The 21,681-nt window shown below is 33.1% G+C and overlaps 3 protein-coding genes across 12 annotated transcripts; 1 reads left to right on the plus strand and 2 right to left on the minus strand.

The window, feature by feature from the left end:
- Positions 1 to 71: 71 nt before the first annotated feature.
- On the minus strand, positions 72 to 2,976 carry LOC115240970 (metaxin-2). Of its 2 annotated transcripts, XM_029816457.1 has the most exons (5): positions 2,797 to 2,976; positions 1,914 to 2,493; positions 1,566 to 1,841; positions 1,310 to 1,444; positions 72 to 860 (listed from the first exon to the last, which is right to left on the minus strand). In XM_029816457.1, the coding sequence occupies exons 1-5, from the start codon at positions 2,840 to 2,842 to the stop codon at positions 800 to 802; spliced, it is 1,098 nt and encodes a 365-aa protein (XP_029672317.1). In that variant the 5' UTR covers positions 2,843 to 2,976; the 3' UTR covers positions 72 to 799. The 2 variants fall into 2 exon arrangements, with proteins under 2 accessions (XP_029672317.1, XP_029672316.1); XM_029816456.1 differs by lacking the exon at positions 1,566 to 1,841 and having other exon boundaries at positions 2,797 to 2,971.
- Positions 2,977 to 4,375: 1,399 nt separating this feature from the next.
- LOC115240966 (zinc transporter foi) lies at positions 4,376 to 11,562 on the plus strand. 5 transcript variants are annotated; one of them, XM_029816445.1, is made up of 12 exons: positions 4,376 to 5,023; positions 5,944 to 6,924; positions 7,303 to 8,009; positions 8,092 to 8,156; positions 8,292 to 8,532; positions 8,651 to 8,820; positions 8,913 to 9,140; positions 9,210 to 9,339; positions 9,493 to 9,756; positions 9,850 to 10,026; positions 10,112 to 10,299; positions 10,394 to 11,562. In XM_029816445.1, coding segments are annotated over exons 2-12 (2,319 nt in total). In that variant the 5' UTR covers positions 4,376 to 5,023; positions 5,944 to 6,922; the 3' UTR covers positions 10,541 to 11,562. The 5 variants fall into 5 exon arrangements, with proteins under 5 accessions (XP_029672305.1, XP_029672303.1, XP_029672304.1 ...); XM_029816443.1 differs by having other exon boundaries at positions 5,944 to 8,009; XM_029816444.1 differs by lacking the exon at positions 5,944 to 6,924.
- A 564-nt stretch (positions 11,563 to 12,126) lies between these two features.
- Positions 12,127 to 18,724, minus strand: LOC115240969 (KAT8 regulatory NSL complex subunit 2). 5 transcript variants are annotated; one of them, XM_029816452.1, is made up of 9 exons: positions 16,653 to 16,768; positions 15,469 to 15,728; positions 15,198 to 15,379; positions 14,685 to 14,853; positions 13,896 to 14,074; positions 13,680 to 13,816; positions 13,486 to 13,605; positions 13,243 to 13,383; positions 12,127 to 13,149 (listed from the first exon to the last, which is right to left on the minus strand). In XM_029816452.1, the coding sequence occupies exons 2-9, from the start codon at positions 15,717 to 15,719 to the stop codon at positions 12,898 to 12,900; spliced, it is 1,431 nt and encodes a 476-aa protein (XP_029672312.1). In that variant the 5' UTR covers positions 15,720 to 15,728; positions 16,653 to 16,768; the 3' UTR covers positions 12,127 to 12,897. The 5 variants fall into 5 exon arrangements, with proteins under 5 accessions (XP_029672312.1, XP_029672315.1, XP_029672311.1 ...); XM_029816455.1 differs by lacking the exons at positions 15,198 to 15,379; positions 15,469 to 15,728; positions 16,653 to 16,768 and adding exons at positions 17,150 to 17,331; positions 17,421 to 17,680; positions 18,609 to 18,724 and having other exon boundaries at positions 12,736 to 13,149; positions 13,896 to 14,059; XM_029816451.1 differs by lacking the exons at positions 15,198 to 15,379; positions 15,469 to 15,728; positions 16,653 to 16,768 and adding exons at positions 17,150 to 17,331; positions 17,421 to 17,680; positions 18,609 to 18,724 and having other exon boundaries at positions 12,736 to 13,149.
- Positions 18,725 to 21,681: the final 2,957 nt, after the last annotated feature.

Consider the following 21,681-nt stretch of genomic DNA (forward strand, 5'->3'; position numbering starts at 1 on the left):
TAATAATAAATAATAACAGATTGTTATTCGTGAAATCAGTTGGATCATGTATAGCTAATTTCCCAGAAAACTTTTTTTTACATCACAATTGTGGAACATCTTTATTTTGCGTGTTACAATAAATTAGCCCTGTAATGTTTGTTATAGAAATAAATTAACACAAGATGTAAACGATGGTCTTATAATATGAGTAGACAGATCATTTGATTCGCATTTCAATAATGTTATAACTGAAACGCTGGAGACAAGAAACATGTTGAACATTATATACACACAAATTATTAAATCATATTTATATAAAAAATATTAAATAATAAATTAGATTTTACATGCGGTGTCACACGTAAAATTACGTGCCCACGTAACTACCCAAATCGAGAATTATTATTTTTTCTCCCGATTTCTCCCGAATCTGCATGCGACAGATATAAGAATGGAGAATGATATATATTGACTAGAAAATTGTTCTTCCCTGCTCTACTTTTCTATGTAACATCGAGATGACATACTTTAATTTAACAGCGCGCTTAACAATGTACATTACACTATTAATTACATATATATTTCAATAAAATAATTATGAATATAAAAGAAAATATCATCAGGAACTATTGATGTATATAATTTATGGTATTTCATGAGAAACGAGATTTTATACCTAATCAATAGCTTCCGAAATTGTGCTTCAATTTGTTTTGGCACATTTTATTGCCTGACATTGGGCTATGTTTGAATTTAGAGAAAGATCGCCATTTTCTTTTAATTCATTTATCCTTGGTATGGATGTCAGATCATTGGCTTAATTCTTGAACTCCAGCGTTTCATTAGTCTGACTGTCTATAGCTCGAGGAGAAAAAAGGCTGAAAAATGTTATGTGCAGTATTATGCATTTAAAAGAAATTATGCATAAGTATTGAAATGATCAACTTTAATATATATATATATATATATATATATATCATATTTATAATAACAATGAGCTAACATTATTAAAGCGTATACTACATGCCGTACTCAACATTACTCGCACTTCAGATATATCCATCTTGCAGTGAAAGAAAAACAAGAAAGATTCGATTTGTAACAGTTTTTACAAGTAATAGATTTTATCAATGAAAAATTGAGAGTTGTTGATCCGAAAATTAGCTATTGAATATTACATAAATTTTCTTTTATATGGTCATCCTTGGTCACGTCAGTCGCAAAGCACAGGAAACTTAATTTATGATGGATGTAATCAGTGTACTGCAACTCGATGTATCTGAAGTCCGAGTAGGATTCTATCTAATCCTTCGTACGCTGGAAATACCTATTCTCGATGCGTTTACAAAGATTCACGAGCTTCGGATGATCCCGCACGATCATAGCCAGTTTGTTGGGTAACGGCGTTGTGATTATTGTGAATACGTGACCAAAAACCAAAGCATCCAATTCATTGGGCTTGCTAGATAAGAATCGTGCATAAAAATCTTTTATGTTTTTATCGTAATCATATCGTAATCAATATATTTAGGAACATATGTATTTATTTTAAGCTATATATATACATAAGTCAATTCATCGATAATGTAAAGGAATGGTCGGAAAGAGAAGGAAGCGATTCAGGCTGCGATTGAAAGCCATCCCACAGAGTATCCTTGGATGGTGACTCAATTATTTCAAATTCTTCAGCAATTTTGTTCTGCACTTCGGAATTAAAGTAGCGCTGTTTAATTCTAAACATGTGCTCGATAAGCTTGGGAAACTGACGAATCGTGGTGATGATCCCTTGGTTTGAAGGAAAGGAAGGCGATGTGAGAGCGTGAATGTGACCGTATATCAGGGCATCGAATTCGGTGGGACTTGAAGAAACATAATCAGATAAATGAATAACAGAAGCAACAAACAATAAGAATAGTAGAAAAGTTACTTACTCTTTTCCAAAGAAAAACTCTTCATCTGCTAGTCTTTCGGAGAGTGCCATACAACACTTTCTTACATCTTCATAGACTTCATCTAAACTCTTGTTATACCAGCCAAGTACATTGAGTTTTTTTATAACTTCTCGTCTCTTTTGCCAGTTTATATAATGATTAAGCGGCCAAGGATACACACTCCCATGTCTCGGTTTGGTGACTGTATCTAAAATTGCTGGATCCACCCAGCAAATATACAGTTCCGCGTTTACAAATACATTGTTTACAAGGGACAGGTACGCTCTCATATCCACTTTGGCGGTAGAATCCAAGTAATCGGACAGACTTATCCCTTTACTCGCTATGTGTGCAACTATACCATCAAATTCGGATATCAACTTTGTACCACATTTGATAAATGGTACACGGCCTGATGGCGACATAAACTCTGCGTTCTTCCTTGGTTCTATCTGAAAATCAAGCTGACACATCTTGAGGAAAGCCTGCACCGCCAAGCAGTTTGCATTGTCTGGAAGCAGAATCTGTTCTACTTCATAAGGTTGGTACAGAGTGATCGGTTGAGGCCATGGGTCTTGAGCTGCAAGAAAATATGACTTGTTATTACAGTGACATACAAGATGGTATACATCTTTGATGTAACAGTTACATAATCGATGTGTAAGAATTATTACGACACGACGGATTAAAAGACAGTTGATGGATAAAGTGAAAACGCTTAGTTTCTCTGAATTAAATTCACAGTGGCACTGTGGCAAGTGGTATATACATATACATACGAAACCGCGCGCAATTTTGTTTACGAAAGTGTAAGGTTAGATTACGCGAAAATTTCTCGAAATGATATGGAAATTTCGATAACGCAATTTCAAAGAAATGTTACCTTCCAACTCTACCGCGATCGAGTCGCTTAGTAATACGTGAGGCATGTCTATGATAATCACGTGAGGATGCACTTTTTCTTTCGCCTCACTATTTCAAGATTGTTCAAGATTTGCGATTGATTACTCGCGTTGTAAAAGCGCCACGAGCAAAGAGCGAATTATGTAGAACCGCGCCGTGTAACGATTTTTCCCCGCAAATAGACATTACAATTTTGGTACAAAATAATTCGAGTTGACTGAATAAAATTTAATGGAGGTTTAGTCAAATTTCAGTCTTCCTCAAATTTATTGTCTAAAAAAAGAAATTCCAATTTACAAATTTTTATTCTCGCGTTCTTTTATTCTAATAAATCGATGCAAAAAATTGACATAAAATTCTCACAGATTCTAAATCACTTTTACTTATAAATTTGTCACAATTTTTTTCGTCATTATTTTGATAAAATTTTAATATCGCTTAAATATTGATTTCCTACAAATATAAATAAGCACTCACTCTGTAAATCAAGAGATTGCTCCGCGCAAATATTTTCAGCTTCTTTCGCATCGAGCCGAGATTTTTCCTAAATTAATAATAAACACGCAGTATGTTTCAATATGTCTCTATCATTACTAGTATTCTTTAAATTAATTGCGTGTATAAATATTCGTTGAAAAGTAACCTTTGAGAATTTCGCGCTTGACAAAAAAGCGTGAAGAATGCGCGCTTGTAATGACACATCATTCTTCTTCACGATATCCTGAAATATATTCTGCATATCTCTTCTTAGAAAATAAACCTGCCTTTCTTCACATTGATATAAAACTTAAAAATTTTATGAAGTTTATATTTGACCTTGTTTGATATATGATTTGTCGGACACAAGTCAAATTTTCATTGCTATATATATAATATATATATATATATATACTTTGATTCATTAATAACATTACTATATCTGTTATGACGTATCAATAGAATGTTCATTTAAATTTATTCTAATGTTTTTTAACATGAAATATTTTAATATAAAAGATATAACAAAAAATATCTCGGAATAAACACGTTAATCCAAATGTCGTTAATAAAAATCTTATATAAAATAGATATAAAAAAGATATGTTTATTATTAAATTATATGCATCAGATTTATTAAATAAATCTAAATTTATTTCATTTTCTTACTGCACCTTATTTTAGAGTAAAAAGAAACATATTGTATGTATAATTCTTCGGTTTATATTAATATGGAATAACGGTTGCATGTTGCGAGTTACGAACTCTACTTTTTTTTTATCGCTGTGTGATGTTAAGATCAATATAAATTTCTTTAAGAGCTCTGTGTGGAAGGTTTTTAAACGTCAGACCATATGATTTGATTAATAGCGATTAATTCCGGAGGATGATTGGCATGCGAGCAAAAGATTTTTATCGTCACCGAGAGACCTACATATAAATTCATCGATTTATGTTAGAGTTTTACCAACAAAATCGAACCGCAATTGCTGATCAGATTGCATTTTTAAAAAATATTTAATTAAAAGAATCATATAAAATATTAAAGATAAAATTTACGCGTAAAAATGGAAAGGTTATGCAGAAAGAGAGAGAGAGAGAAAACGTAGCGGTGTTTCGTAAAGTCAAATCGATCGCATGAAGCCTGCGGATCACGATTTTCCGCGGTTTCTCGGTCGAAGAAACGGGTGTATATTCTTAGGTCGTGCGTCTCGACATTCTCCTCTTGTTCCTCCTTCTTTCGTCCGCCGCTCCGTCGCGATACACGTCCGTATGCGTGCATGTGCGTGCGCTAGAGAGAATCGCATCGACGTTGCGCGAACGTCAGCCGCTCGAGCCGCCAGCCAGTCAGCTGGCCCGTCTGCCTGCCCGTCTGTCCACCCGCCTTCGTGATTGCCTGCCACGCAAATCCAACGCAGTCCACCTGAGTCCATCGTTCGCATCGCGAGCCTCCTGACGCTACGTTCAGAGAGTACATACTTGTTGCTCGCGCGCAAAGAGAGAGAGAATACGGGAGAAGAAAGGTAGGAAGAGAAGAAGCGGCCGCGGCCGAGAGAGGACGAGAGGGAAGGAAGCGGGAAAGAAAGGGAACGCACCGGTACGCAGAGACGGATACGCACGCCACGGCTCCCCGACATCTTCGTGTCGCTCGCATAAACCAGACTTTTGCGAGCCTCCCGCAAGCCGGTGAGAGAGCGCGTCCCGATCACGATTAAGTAGCGCATATCTATGTACGTATCTATGTATGCATGCCGTGTCTCGTGTCTCCCCGAGCCCTCGTGGCTGGTCGCCATCATCGCCGAGACGATTACACTCGACGGTGCGTTTCACCGGCCGGGTAGCCTCGATCGAGCGACAGCTGGAAACCCCTGGCCTTTCTAACCTAAATTCTAAATTCTATCAATCTGTGCACGAAGCGATGCGGAGAAGAGAGACGAGAAAATAACGCGTACACGCTAATTCCTTTTATCTTCTCTCTCTCTCTCTCTCTCTCTCTCTCTCTCTCCTTTTCCCTCTCCTTCGATTTTTTGACAGCTAAAAATACAATTTTTGTCACAGGCAGCCGCGACTATTTCGGCGCCGGCGCCGCCGACCGTAATCTCGGTCTTTTCCGCGATCCCGAAGGTCTATCCTCTCCGCGGAAATCCTTCGCGCGTTTTTGTTCCCTTCCTCGTATATGGTAAAAAAGAGAAAAAATTCCGGCACGATCGATACATCGAGATCTCGCGTCGATTCATTGTTTACCATCTCCCCCCTCAGCTAAGATTCGCGTCGTAAATACGAGCAAAGATTGATGATGAATGACGATAATGATGCGATGAACACGCGGACGTCGCTGGTCGAATGTATTACAGTAGACGGATTTAAAAAAAAAAAAATAAGCGCGCGAACCGGTATCGAATCATACTCGATATGAATGCGTGAAGAATGCATACCGGGAGATCGGATGTCGATTTATTTTTGCCGCGCGTTATCGCGCCGTATCGCTCGCGCTTTATGGGAGAAACGATAATTCTCCTTTTAAGATATCGTAATAGAGTACATTAGAATAAGTGTTCCTTTATCCTTGGAATAATATACTTTTAGACTGATATTTTTCTTATTGATATTTATACGAATTTTTCTCAAACGTAAATGCAAATGTTTCAAGATGCGTTCCAGCTAAGAATCTCCGCAAAGGAAACATTTAAACTTCGTGAGAGACTGAAGGAGGGGAAACGACAATTACATAAATAAGCTGACTTATTTGTGTCTACCTTGTGCGTGATTGGCGGCAGAGAGATTGAATAAATTGAGCAAACCAAGAGCGCGGAGAATGAATATTCGCGCGTAGGACGCGATCTGCGAATGAGGCATAGTTATTCACGAAGAGAGAGACAGTGAGAGATGTTTTCGAATTTTCGAAGGAATAACGCACACCTTTTACGGAGATATACGTCTAAAACAAGCGCTGGCGTTTTCCGAAAATCTATTTCGCGCTCACGCCGAACTCGGCTCATCTCATCTCATCTCATGGAAAAGTAGCTCAATTATAATCGTTAATTTATATTTAGCCGGCTATATAGCTTTATTATGATGCACAAGAAAATGATGCTTTTGATATAGATTAGATATATACATGACAGAAGAGCGTGTTGAGTCACACTGGCACATGTTGCATAAGATATTACGGCGCTAGACGGGCTTATGTCCAAAGATTCGCCGCAGATTACTTATCAATAAATGCGCCGGACAGATGATACGTTCATCAATAAACGATCGAGCGCCTTTTTGCTTAGACAACGAAAATAAAACGTTTAGAAAAATTTTTAAGATTTTTTTACCTTCGGTTTTTACCGTTCTCTCCTTATTCGACACATTGTTTTTTTTTTCCTTTTTTTTTTTAAATGGCCTTATAATTAACTTTAACGTACGGATTATTAACGCGACACGTGAACATTGAGGCGTAACGAAATTGAAGGTCGAGCAATTTTCTAAATATTCGTTATGACCCACCAAGGTTTTGCCTATAAAATTTGTTTATAAAAGCGCGCTCCTTATCAAGACATGCGCTCACTATTGCTTGACGTTTGCGGAACAATTGTGGGCGTGTTTAAATTGCGATAAAGCTGGCGCGAATAGGAATCATCATGTAAGTAATTATATGTAAAACAACTCGAGTTTGCGCACTTATCATCACGTATATCCTGTTCATTATTATTTATTATGTACTAATTTATTAATAATTTAGATTTAATATAAATATATACAATATAAAAGGAAATACACTATGTAGAAATGGAAATATTAAAATGCTCTTATCATTATTATTATTTGACTACTCGAGTTGCATTATCTGCCTATACTTGGTATTATCATAACTTTTATACTGATAACTCCTTTTCCTGCGTTCTGTCCAACTAGTAAATATATAAAATTAGTTCCCCAAGCAAGTTTGCTCGATACATACACATTATCGGTAAAAAATGTTTGAGACGTATATTCTGACAAGTATGTATTCTGTTTTTAGGAAATTCATCATGTCGCATCATATTGTTACCGTCTGCGTGGTGTGTGTACTGTGCGCCGCACACGTACCCTGCTCGGCGCATACAAATCTATCATCAACGATGCACAATTCGACAAATACCAGAGATCCCTCGAGTCCAAATGTACAACCATTTTCGACGCTAAGTTCCAAGGATACATCACATCCATACGCAAAGAGTCAAAGCTCGTATCCGAATAACTTTGTTAACAATAAACGCAACACTGTAAAATTTCAAAGTACGCGATACGTTAATCGTAATAATAATAATAATATCCCGGTAGTCGTTAATGCAGTACCAACTGCATCGCATGATGCTTACCTTATTAAGGAGGAGATAACGGAAAACTTCAAAGGCGGTGGGAATGTACGAAATACGCAGCCGTCGATTGTGAGCGTGGATATATCTGTAAATTCGAGAGACATGGAGCTTTCAAAGCGACTCGCTCAACCGGAATTATTATCAAATGTAAAAGATAAGTCTAGTACAGATTTACGTACCAATCCTAGATCTAGATTAAAAAGAGATGTAGCTGTAGACAAAATGTACTTCATGAAGAAGATTTTCGAGGCCTATGGTGATGGAACGAGTATAACTATGGAAGGTTTCGAGAAACTTATCCGAAAGCTGGGTCTACTGAGATTATTGACCGATGCATTGGAGTTGGAAAGTGGTGGCACTGAAACAAGTATGCACAAAACTTAATTATATAATGTACATTAAGAAATTGTATAAATATTTATCAAGAGAATCAATTTTATATGTGACAGGTAACAGTAAGAGTTATCCAAATAACGGCCTACATGACGCAGACAACAAGAATAACAAGGAAAGGGTGAGATATATACAAGCTGTTTATTGAAATCACTTTTAATATTTGTGCTTAGCTATAATTATTATAAATTATTTAATTTTGTGTGTGTCTTTAAAATACTCACATTTGTAACGATTAATACTTTTATTATTTTAGTGCTTAAACAATCAAGAGTTGCTGAGTATCATCGCACAGGATATGCACTATACTTCCGCTAATAATACCACAATAATGCCCGACTGGCTCTTCGAACGCGTGTGCCCGGTTCTTGTATATCAATTAGCAGCCGAATCCAGTTCAGAGAGGAATGGTTGTATACGGGTACCCGAAAATTACAAACCCGTCGTGTCTGTCGATAAGTTTTATACAGAGGATTCAGCGCGCAATACTTTAAAAGGTATATATAACCGAAAGTATATATGTATATAGACATAAACGTTCAAATGCAATGATTAATCTTTTCTTATATAATTTTACTATTAAATAAATACGATTGTCACTTTTACTTATTCCAGTCTGGGTATATTCAACAGCTAGTATTTTCATAATTAGTCTTAGTGGATTGCTCGGTGTAGCAGTAATTCCAATTATGAAAAAGAATTACTATCATCATGTGCTACAGTTTCTAGTTGCATTGGCCGTAGGTACTTTAACCGGTGATGCCCTTATTCATCTATTACCACATGCAAGTTTTTTTTTATTGTCAAGATATACGTACATTTAAAATATAGAGAAATATTTTAATAATGCAATAATCTCTTTCTTTTGCATATTTAGGCGATGATGCCTCCTCATCATCATGAACATGATGAACATCATGACCACGATGATCATTATCATCATCACGAAGAAAGCAACACTTTATTAATTAATCATGTGGAGCAACATAGTTTAAACATGTGGAAAGGATTAGTTGCTATGGTGGGTCTCGTCATCTTTTTCTTCACCGAGAAAGCATTAATCATATTAGCTGAATGGCGGAAACGTCGACAACGTCGGAACAAGGTAAATTATGAAGAAGCTTTATTACATTTCACGCATTATATATTGTAAATTAATGCAATAAAATTATAGTTACCTACGCGTGTACGAGTAATGAGAGAGAGTGATGGGCCAAACAGTAATGTTGTCGGTGAAAAGCTATGTAAACATAAGTATTCATCGTATCCGTATTGTTATGGCGAGATTGCTAGCGAAACTCAAGGTAATAGGCAACTTTTTATATATCAAAGATAATACATGATTATCTCGCGGCACTGACCATTGCATCTCGACCAGAATACAAAATCGCGTCAATGTACCTATCCTAATGGCGCGATAAAAAATAGAAGTAATCTTAATATAGAAATGTATGTAGATAATCATCACAATTGCCAAATTAATCACGAGAGACCGCCTATTATCGAGGAAGAGAAACCGTTGACATCAAATTGTAACTCCACGAAAATTACCAACGACATGGAGAAAAAACCAAAGGATGATTGGAGATTGGATGATTCGATTGTCAATAACGCAAAGAAAAACGCCGATGGTGCCAACGCGTCGTTAAACGAATCGGAAAGCTATACTGTTATCTTACGGGAACACGAGACCAAACATCATGGCCACAGTCATTCTCATGGTATGTGCTTTTATACAAACAAAATTATTCAACGTAAAATAAAAGAACCGCGCAAGTAATTCAATGCATACATGTCTGTTAAAAATTCTCCAGGTCACGTACATTCGGCCCCTGAATCCATGTCCAGCGTAGCTTGGATGGTCGTTATGGGGGATGGTTTGCACAATTTCACAGATGGTATGGCTATCGGTGCGGCATTCTCGGCGAACATTGCGGGCGGATTCTCCACGGCTATCGCCGTTCTCTGTCACGAGTTGCCTCACGAACTTGGTAATGCCTCTGCAAATTATTATGATTATATATACATAAAAAAATGTACATGTAATAATGCAATAATACAAATGTTCCTGTACAGGCGATTTTGCAGTGTTGTTAAGAGCGGGTATGAGCACTAAACAGGCTGTTTTTTACAATGTATTATCTTCGGTGCTCTGTCTATTCGGTATGATATTTGGAGTATCGTTAGGAAATACTCCCGCCGCGACCAGCTGGATATTCGCAGCTGCCGCTGGGATATTTATATACATAGCATTAGTAGATATGGTTGGTCTTTGCAATTTCATATCAATCCTGCAAATAACTCGAGAAATTTCGGTAAGAAAACGCTCCTATATAATTTATATTTTTTTCTCCTTAGATACCAGAACTATCATCGAGTCATTCCGCGGAAAGTAGTTCGCGATGGCAGTGCATTTGGCAAGGTTTAGGGTTATCGACAGGCCTTGGGATTATGTTACTTATCGCCGCCTACGAGCACGATCTTAAGCACATTTTCGATAACTAGATTTACGAGTAATTTCTCTTGTAATCATGTTGTATCGATATTACAAAATACATTTCTTCTTCCTATTACGTTCGAGTTACTGTATTTTTCTTTCATCTAATCTCAATGCCTAGCCGCTCTTTAGTGTTTGCTCTTTAATGTTTGCAACAAAAGTAGCTTTTCTACAAAATAATTATTTCTTCATCATTAATGTTTGAAAGAAAGAACGTAATGGGAAGGTTACAAATTACATCACAATGTAGATAGGTCAATAATATCCGATTTAGAATTGTCAGTGAAAGAAACAAGTGTCCAATTTTTTATCATTAGAATACTAATCATCGAATTGTCAAACAAATTACAGATTGCAATAATTATTTCTTCGCGATTATACTAAAAATATTTTCAACATTAAAATTTTGCGAAATTTAGATAGAAATTGTAAAATGCAGTGTGCAGAAATTATTTTACATTGTATTCAGATAAAATTTTGGAATTATCTAGTAACTAGGTAAATAATTGCCAAAAAACGTAGATATACTAGATAATTTTAAAAGCAACAAATGGCAAATTTCCTTCTTTATACAAAATTAATAGTCATTTTAACTTAAGTTTTCATTAATTCACATATATGTACTGTTAGATGTACAATACTGATGTAATGTCTACAGTATTATGTTTCACAGATGAAAGTTTACAAATTTTGTGTAGACTACACAAATTTATACATACGTGACAATGACATTTAATCCAATATTTCTCATTATCAATTGTCCGATATAGATAATGATACATGGTACATGACTATATTGTTAGTTTGCAACAAATTTGTGATAATTTTGCATAACATACTTACTAACAATAAGTAATGTATGTATTAATATGTGTGTATATATGCATACACATATATTAATATATATCCTTGTACACATATACACATCCACATTATCATGAGAATCTGAATACTACCCCAGTTTAAGTAAATCATATATGATAAAAAGAATTTTTTGTCTTGTTATATATTTTTAAGGAAAAAAAAAAAAGGATAAAAGTGCGCTGTATAGTCTGAATAGAGTTGCCTGATGAGTCAATATTGCTTAAGAAAGATATCTCATACATGACAATATTTTAAACTTACATTTATGTAATTTACAAATTTACAACACACGAGTGTTATTTTCACCAAATATTAATAATAACGATAATAATAATTAATGGTAATAATGATAATTATATATTAATAATAATTTTATACAATTGCGTATTAAAATAGTAAAAAATTCAATTTTTTTCATATGTCATCACTTTGATTTTATAATCATTAAGATCACATGCATATTGGAAAACATTTAAAATGTATTATTGTAAAAAAATTGTATGTTGCTATGATATATTGACTTTTTAAAAATTATTGCTATTTTGTCAAAATTCCATCCATATACATTTTAAATTTCTTTTATATATTATTTGTGTCTATAGTATTAATATTACATATCCAATAATAAGTTATTGTGATTATTTTTATAGAAAATGTAAAAATGTAAAGCGTTCTTTTTGCAATTTTGTTCATACAACTGCCACAGTTAAATTACATTGCTAAGATGTTATTTATAACACAAGTTGCATTTTATTACATTAAAAGAAAGCTTAAATGTGTGATTTTGTTAACACTAGTCTTCAAATGTATCTTTTTTATTTATATAGTACTTGAAATAATTAAATAACAGATTAATATCCTAAGTATCTCTTAGTATTAACAGCTCTAGAATGTGGGGCATATTTCATATGATGAAAATGATTAAGAGGGGAACTCATCTATAGAAAATAGAAAGTTGATTGTTTTATTTAAATAATAATAAAATTAAAAGACTAATTTGTTTTCGTTTCCCTAAATTAGATTATTAAAGATATATTTTCTTGTACATTCTTATATAAAAGAAATTATTCATGAAATTTCTATTGTACAATAGAATATGAATTATTTTCATAAATCTTGAGTTTGTTAATCACGTTTGCCAATACATTATAAATTTAAATTAATATTATTGACACTTTAATAATATTTCCATCTATTAAAATAATTAAATACATGTTAAAATTTTTAACTATATTATCCATATGTATGATCTCTTTCTAATTTTCTCATATTATGTACAAATATTAACAATTGATAGTATTCGATATAAACGGTTACATGTGAAAATAAATTATGCTGTTGTTGGAATCACTCTGTATTCGAGCGAGAAAATTTCGATACTACACACGAGTATAATAAACAGGGAAAAGCATTTCAGCAAATTATCCCTGATAATTTTTATCAATCGAACAACGATAAATTAACAGACATTGCAATTTAAAAATCACAGAAAAATATTTTGTCATACGGTAACGAAATCGTCCCGATCACTCATCTGCGCAGATAAACTGAACGCGGTGTCCGTACTAGTCTCGCTGTTTAAACTCTCGTTTGCAAACGATGGTTTTATATGAGCGGAGTCATTCATTTCTCTCATCAATCCTGCCATATCGTCGTCAGGATCGATTTCTTGCGCCTCGCCCACTACATCGATGTCCATCGATTGATTGTCAATTATTGGCACTTCCCGCGTTGTAAGCTTCTCCTCTTCACACTATAAAAATAAATTATATATAGAATATACTCGGGAATAATTTGTTTCAAGTAATTATAGAGATATTCAATTAATGAGATATTCATAATGTACCTTCATAGGCTCAAGTTTACACGACGGCGGCAAGTTCATATGAAAAACACAGTTAGAATCGAAAATAACGGGCACAGGTTCGTGACACTCTATATCCGCCCGTACCGCTCCGCATGCTTTGAATAAAACTTGATGTTGGTCCTATTATGTTCAGCGATGGAATAAAAAATGATACATTAAAATTATATTAATTATATGGTCCTTACTAAAACGTAATATAAATGTATATGTATACATATGTACCTTTAGAATATGTTTGCGACAATGTTTAGCCGATGGAAGAGTTCTTTCACCGCATTTCACGCCACCTTCAGTAAACACGCACTTGGACATATTTGGCGGTTTCTGAGTTGGCTCAGTTACCTGAAACATATTATTATTTTTTTGTTGTGCAGTTGATACAGATATTAATAATGACATTCAGTCATGAATATTACCTGTGCGCGACGTTCTAATGATTTCCTATAAAGTATTGCTTCAGCCCCACTTCGTCTGTGATAACGATTTAAAGCTTTTAACTTTTCGTAAAGTTTCTTCTCTTTCGCAGTCTCCTTGGTCTGATCATGTATACTACCTATATATTTTTTAAATGTAATTTTATTCATTTATTGATAAGTGTGACAAAATTCTGATATCACTTGAAGCCTACTTACAAAATGTTTCCTTTTCTTTCTTCAGAGCAAGCAGATATTTTCGTCTTTTTTCCCTCAATATATACTGCAGTCTTCTAAATTGATCAATGTAAAGGGACTGGAGCCTAATCAATTTCTCTCTTGCGATATAGACTACTTCTTCCGCGGTAAAAATACCAGCGTGCCTTAAAAAATTGATACTAACAATTGGGAGAGTAAGCAGTATCTTATCTTTGCGCAAAGCACAACTACAACGAAATTATATGAATACAAACACGGGTCCTTTTTATTTTAAGGAGAAACATAAAAAGCATATGAAAAATTTAGTAGAGTTATAATAATTCAAATAAAAAACAATCAATCTCTTAATCACAAAAGTATTCTGTTATATATAAATATATATATTATTATAACAATCTTTATAATTTATAAGATTTTACAAACTTAAACAAAAATTTAAAATATCTTTATTATCTTTTAATTTTGAGAAACTTTCAATTTAAAATCGCACAATGACTATAATTTTTTTTATAAAATAACAGCAATTTAGGGATTTTTATTATAATCTGCTGTTAAAACAATAAAGATATTTTGGATTGTAATATTTTTAACAATAAAATGCCCCAAAATCAAATGCATAATCAATATAATTTAAAAATAGGTTCTAAAATTATGGATATAAAATAATAAAAAAAACAAATGATCTTTTTAGAAATTGCACAAGCTGAAGCATGCTAGCAGATATTCTAATATGATATTGTAATTTTCAAAACAATTAACACATGCAATAGAGTTATGACATATACTTACTTTAGAGGATCCTCCTGTGGACTGTGTAAACTTTCATTGTCGCTGTCATCAAGATAAACCCCTCTCAGAGTATCATTGACAACTGTAGGTTCGACGTCACTCTCTGACGAACTGGCATAATCTAAGATGTCACTCCCACTTGCATTTACTCTGTAAGCATCAACTTCGGCTGAAAACAATAACTTGTTGATGTTTTCATTTAAGTTTGCAATATAGTTTATGCAATATAGTTTGCAAATTTGTAGCAGCATAGAAAAAAAAAAGAAAAAAAAAGAAAAAAAAACAGAATGTAAAAACTTTTATATTTTGTAGAGAAAATTTATTACAAAAACTCCAAAAGTGTTTTGTAAAGTGTAAGTGTAAATTGCTTATGTAAATATAATATAAAAGTAAAAAAAGTGTAAAGTACTTTTTTGAGAATGAATGAGTAAAAATAAGTCTCGATAGAATATTTAAAGAAATCAAGGTATAAAAATATATAGTGAAGATAATTTGAAATCATGTAATGCTCACTGAAAGGATCCAGAGCTCTAATTTTTCTTCTTTCATCTTCTGTATCTTCGGCACTAGAATCGATGGGCTTGGCATAATGGCTTAAATTAAGCAGTAGCATCTCGGGTGTTTGTGGCAAAGAACGTCGCGACATAGATTTAATTCGCGCAATTTGCGCTTTTCTAGAATGTTCACCACAGTATCTGTGAAAATTTAATACAGTACAGCTGTTAATCTTTCTAAAAAACAAGATTTATAATTTATATTTTATTAGATATAAGAGTATACTTACGAGATATCCCTCCTATCCAATTTTGGGGCTGGATTTTGACATTTTCTTCCACTGGTATTGTATACAAAAGCGCACTGTTTATAAGGGGCACTGGAATCTTCGAGAATATGCTTAGCGCAATACGAGTATCCTTCTAGGCATGGTTGCGTGCATTCGTAGGATGCATAGAGACAATTTTGGATCTGTTTTGGACGCTTTGTAACTGTTGATGCAGTAGATGTAGGCATTGTAGACTTTGGTATCCGAAACATACCTTGTTACTATAATAAAAGAAAGATAATAAATAAAGATGATAAAAATAAAATGTATAAAAAGATGTCAAACCAAGATTCATAGACGCATTCTTTTCAATTAAAAATGTTGAAAGTTGTACATTAATAAAATGGGAGAAGTAAATTATAATTGTAATTAAATATTTTATAAAATGTGCAACTTTAATTCTATCAAGTATAAACATTTAGTTTCTCAGATCACATCATTTAATTTCTCTTGTTAATGATTGTTATATAAACACTCCTTATCTCTATTTTACCTTTATCTTTGCTAACTATAATAAACAATTTTGATTGGAGCCAATTGTCTTGGAGATAAAAGCAAAAACACATGGAAAGATAGTATTTGCGAATCTACACGATACATTGCTAGATTTTTTCTACATGATTCATGCAATATGTTGACATATTCATAATAAATATGCTTCGATAAATTATTTTAATAATAAATGGATTAACGATATATTATGAATTATATTACAATTACGCGTGTGTTTATTCAATCGATGGTAAATTAAAAAAAAATTATTTTAATGCCTCATAACATTATATTTATATTCTTGAGAAAAGTATTTTGTGTAATTACTCCTCGCTCTGTAACCTATCAATTTGAAAGCTACAGATTCTAAATTATTATATATTATATTATGTCGTCTCTCTCTTACGCGTCGAAAAATACGAATATATTCGTGATAAGAGTACAGTGAAAATTAAAGACAAGTATGTACGTCCGCCATCTTACCGAGTTGTCGAAGGAAATCTGTTTCTTTTTCAACAAAAATTTTCAAACTTGGAAAAGAAAACCTCGTTATCTCTCACTATTATCTCCAGCGAAATGCATAGAGATAATGACAGCCGTTTTCCCGACACGTGACTAATTCTCAACATCAATTAAATACAAATAGAACTTACTGTGCTCCGGATAAAGTAACCTTTGAACAGAGTACTCAAGAATATTTGACGGCAACGGTATATCGTCGAATCGTCGACGCCACCTAACCTCCATGCTGTATAACACTATACAAAAGAAAGAGAGAGAAGATGAGGGTGACAAGGAAGGGGGAGAGAGAGAGAAAGAGGGGAAGGAACTATTATAAACTCTTGATCGTGAAAATAACTAGGGAACATATGTAAATCAATGTGTGCATAGAAAAAAAAAGAAAAAAAAAGAAAAAAAAACAGAATGTAAAAACTTTTATATTTTGTAGAGAAAATTTATTACAAAAACTCCAAAAGTGTTTTGTAAAGTGTAAGTGTAAATTGCTTATGTAAATATAATATAAAAGTAAAAAAAGTGTAAAGTACTTTTTTGAGAATGAATGAGTAAAAATAAGTCTCGATAGAATATTTAAAGAAATCAAGGTATAAAAATATATAGTGAAGATAATTTGAAATCATGTAATGCTCACTGAAAGGATCCAGAGCTCTAATTTTTCTTCTTTCATCTTCTGTATCTTCGGCACTAGAATCGATGGGCTTGGCATAATGGCTTAAATTAAGCAGTAGCATCTCGGGTGTTTGTGGCAAAGAACGTCGCGACATAGATTTAATTCGCGCAATTTGCGCTTTTCTAGAATGTTCACCACAGTATCTGTGAAAATTTAATACAGTACAGCTGTTAATCTTTCTAAAAAACAAGATTTATAATTTATATTTTATTAGATATAAGAGTATACTTACGAGATATCCCTCCTATCCAATTTTGGGGCTGGATTTTGACATTTTCTTCCACTGGTATTGTATACAAAAGCGCACTGTTTATAAGGGGCACTGGAATCTTCGAGAATATGCTTAGCGCAATACGAGTATCCTTCTAGGCATGGTTGCGTGCATTCGTAGGATGCATAGAGACAATTTTGGATCTGTTTTGGACGCTTTGTAACTGTTGATGCAGTAGATGTAGGCATTGTAGACTTTGGTATCCGAAACATACCTTGTTACTATAATAAAAGAAAGATAATAAATAAAGATGATAAAAATAAAATGTATAAAAAGATGTCAAACCAAGATTCATAGACGCATTCTTTTCAATTAAAAATGTTGAAAGTTGTACATTAATAAAATGGGAGAAGTAAATTATAATTGTAATTAAATATTTTATAAAATGTGCAACTTTAATTCTATCAAGTATAAACATTTAGTTTCTCAGATCACATCATTTAATTTCTCTTGTTAATGATTGTTATATAAACACTCCTTATCTCTATTTTACCTTTATCTTTGCTAACTATAATAAACAATTTTGATTGGAGCCAATTGTCTTGGAGATAAAAGCAAAAACACATGGAAAGATAGTATTTGCGAATCTACACGATACATTGCTAGATTTTTTCTACATGATTCATGCAATATGTTGACATATTCATAATAAATATGCTTCGATAAATTATTTTAATAATAAATGGATTAACGATATATTATGAATTATATTACAATTACGCGTGTGTTTATTCAATCGATGGTAAATTAAAAAAAAATTATTTTAATGCCTCATAACATTATATTTATATTCTTGAGAAAAGTATTTTGTGTAATTACTCCTTCTCGCTCTGTAACCTATCAACTTGAAAGCTGACAGATTCTAAATTATTATATATTATATTATGTCGTCTCTCTCTTACGCGTCGAAAAATACGAATATATTCGTGATAAGAGTACAGTGAAAATTAAAGACAAGTATGTACGTCCGCCATCTTACCGAGATGTCGAAGGAAATCTGTTTCTTTTTCAACAAAAATTTTCAAACTTGGAAAAGAAAACCTCGTTATCTCTCACTATTATCTCCAGCGAAATGCATAGAGATAATGACAGCCGTTTTCCCGACACGTGACTAATTCTCAACATCAATTAAATACAAATAGAACTTACTGTGCTCCGGATAAAGTAACCTTTGAACAGAGTACTCAAGAATATTTGACGGCAACGGTATATCGTCGAATCGTCGACGCCACCTAACCTCCATGCTGTATAACACTATACAAAAGAAAGAGGGAGAAGATGAGGGTGACAAGGAAGGGGGAGAGAGAGAGAAAGAGGGGAAGGAACTATTATAAACTCTTGATCGTGAAAATAACTAGGGAACATATGTAAATCAATGTGTGTGTGTGTGTGTATGTGTAAATTTCGGCAAACGGAAAAGATGAAACAATGGACCGGAAATTGACAACAAGTTAATTATGATTTTATTCTTTTGAATAAAACGCAACTTACTTCAGATTGGAGTTACATATTATTCAGGGTGCACGCATATATTCTATTTGAAAGTTAAATATTTTGAAGTGTTTATAATTATTGAGCGTGGAACAAGAAAACAATTGGTCAATCAAACGCTCCTAATATACAATAAAATATATATTGTTTCATCATCACAAAGCACATTTAAAAAAAATTTATATAAATTTATATTTACATTAATAAAATTTGCTAGATTAATAAACTATAGATGTTTCTAGAAAAGAACATGAAAACCGTTAAAAATAAATTTAGATTGTTGAAAATTAATCTAGATAGAGACAGAAAAATAATCCCTAATCTAGTTATCTCTTTTTATATATATTAAAATTAGTATATATATTAAAATTCACTGAAAAATAATGCCTTGTTCAAAACGGGCAGATATATAACAAGATAAGAAAGTGCCTGTCACCTTGAAAACAAAACGGAACAGAGCAAGTTTATTATTTACTTTTTCAAAGCTGCCTCATAAATCTTCCCCAGCAATTTGTCAAAGAAAAGGTCAGGTAAGAATAAGACCGAATGAGAAATATCCGTACATGCGTACGCACATATACAAAAAATATACATATATATTTTACTATAATACTATATAATACATGTACATGTTAATTAATTTGTGCTCATTATAAAATACAAGGCAATATTTCTTGATAAAAAATAAATCGAAAAATTTTAAACCATTTTTTTTCTACAATTTAACGAAAAATAATTTATTAAATAAATTTTACAATCAGTACCGTTTTCTTTAAAATATATACTCACAATTACTCATCTATATAGTCGTGCTCACAAACATATTTTTCTAATGAAAACCGTGGAAAAAACCGTTTTTCTGGCGATGATAAATGAATTTTGTTTTTTTCTTAACTTTCACCTGATCTATTGTTCATGGAAGTCATTGAAGATTCTTGGAAATGCATTCACCTTAATGACTTTTGGCTGTCTCGAGTGCTAAAGCCTTCCGTGCACCGCCGTAAAAAATGCAGCGATGTATGCGACGTGCGTTATTAAGGGGAAAACTTTGATGGACTATATTTGTCGACAAAGTCGATAGATTAAAATTAATAGAGTAAGTAATTTTTATTTTATCTCTAAACATTTTTACTTTCCTCGTTTTCTGTTACATAAATATTTAATTACTAAATAATATATATTAATATTAGCTCTTATCTTTATATATTTATTCTAATCATTCTAAAATAATCTATTGGCTCCGGCACATATATTCCATCCAAGTTTTCGCCTTTAATAATACAAGTGCGCGAAAAAGACCCTATATATACAGCTTTACAATCCGACAGCCTGCAACCTGCAAGGCCCTCTAGGCTGCGTTCCATTTGACGCTGTAAATACTAGAAACCTTTGATTAGCCAATCGGAACAAAGAGTGCTTTATTTTGATTGGTCAGCCAAACCTTCAGCATTTACAGCACAAAGGGAACTCAGCCCTAAAGACAAGAGGGTGAAAAAATACAAAATCTTGCTCTCTGTATTCTTGGATGAAGCAGGATGAAGTAATAGTGTGCGTGTAAGACGACGTTATAAGTACGATTTTGCCTGAAAATTCCAATTTTTTTTGCATTGCCGACAAAAAATCAAATTTTCAAAAGGATTTTCAAAGGGTGAGTATAAAAATAATTATATATATTGCATTTTTTACGCGCACAAAGCAAAAGTTAAAGAAAGTACATGCGCTTGGAACGAATTGAACGTAACGTAACAAATAAATCAAACGTACAATTTTTTATGAAATTTTTGCAAAATTGATTTTGTGCTTTCTGTCTTTTCTTTCTTTCTCTCTAATTTCTAAATATAAGTATATATCAATTTCATTTTTAATGCACATCACTAGTTCAACTATAAAGTACAAACCTATATAATCTTCAATTTACTAGAATATTTAAAGAAAATATATGTATAGAAACTATAACTTTCCTTATTATTAATTGGATTTTTCTAATATATTACTTTTAAAAACAATAACTAATTAATTATTTTAATTATTTATTTAATTATATATTTAAATCATTTCATGTGTGTATGACTGACCCAGGTAGCAAAAGTAATAGGTAATCTTTTTGACGTTATTTTGACTTAATTTGATGTCAAAATAACGTCAAAATAGCTATTTTTACTATCTTTATCCACGCATGTTTGGTGCAAAAATGCAGCTATTTTCAAGTAGCAAATGTAGCCATTTTGACGTCATTATGACGTCACAAAACTACTTCTGCTACCTGGGTCGTTTTCGGTTTTTAGATATTTTCGAGTCTGATGAATATCGTGTCTCTGGAATATTCACACGTTATATTATAGTTGTTGGTTTTGAGATTATAATTGGCGATTATATAATAAATAGTTTGATAGAAAATGCCAAATTATTTTCGATATCACCAGTCACGATGCATGAATATTTAAACACGATGTGTATCCGATCTGAAAATGTCGCCATAAGGGATTTAACCGGATGAAGTGCATAGGCTGCGGTCGGGAAGACGCTAGAAATGCTTCGAAGCATCTCTAGCGTCTTCCGGATCGCAGCCATAGTAGTCATGTGACATGCGAAAGATCAACCAATCACGCGACTAGTCCGAAGAAGGTAGCAATATGGCGTCCTTCGAATCAGACGTTTGATTGGTTCGTATCTTGCAAGTTTATCTAGATACGTTTTTACGATGTTCGTGAAATGTGTCCAATAGTCTAGG

The sequence above is a fragment of the Formica exsecta genome, unplaced genomic scaffold (genome assembly GCF_003651465.1).
Source record: "Formica exsecta isolate Colony F162 unplaced genomic scaffold, ASM365146v1 scaffold458, whole genome shotgun sequence".
Classification (NCBI taxonomy): Eukaryota; Metazoa; Arthropoda; class Insecta; order Hymenoptera; family Formicidae; genus Formica; species Formica exsecta.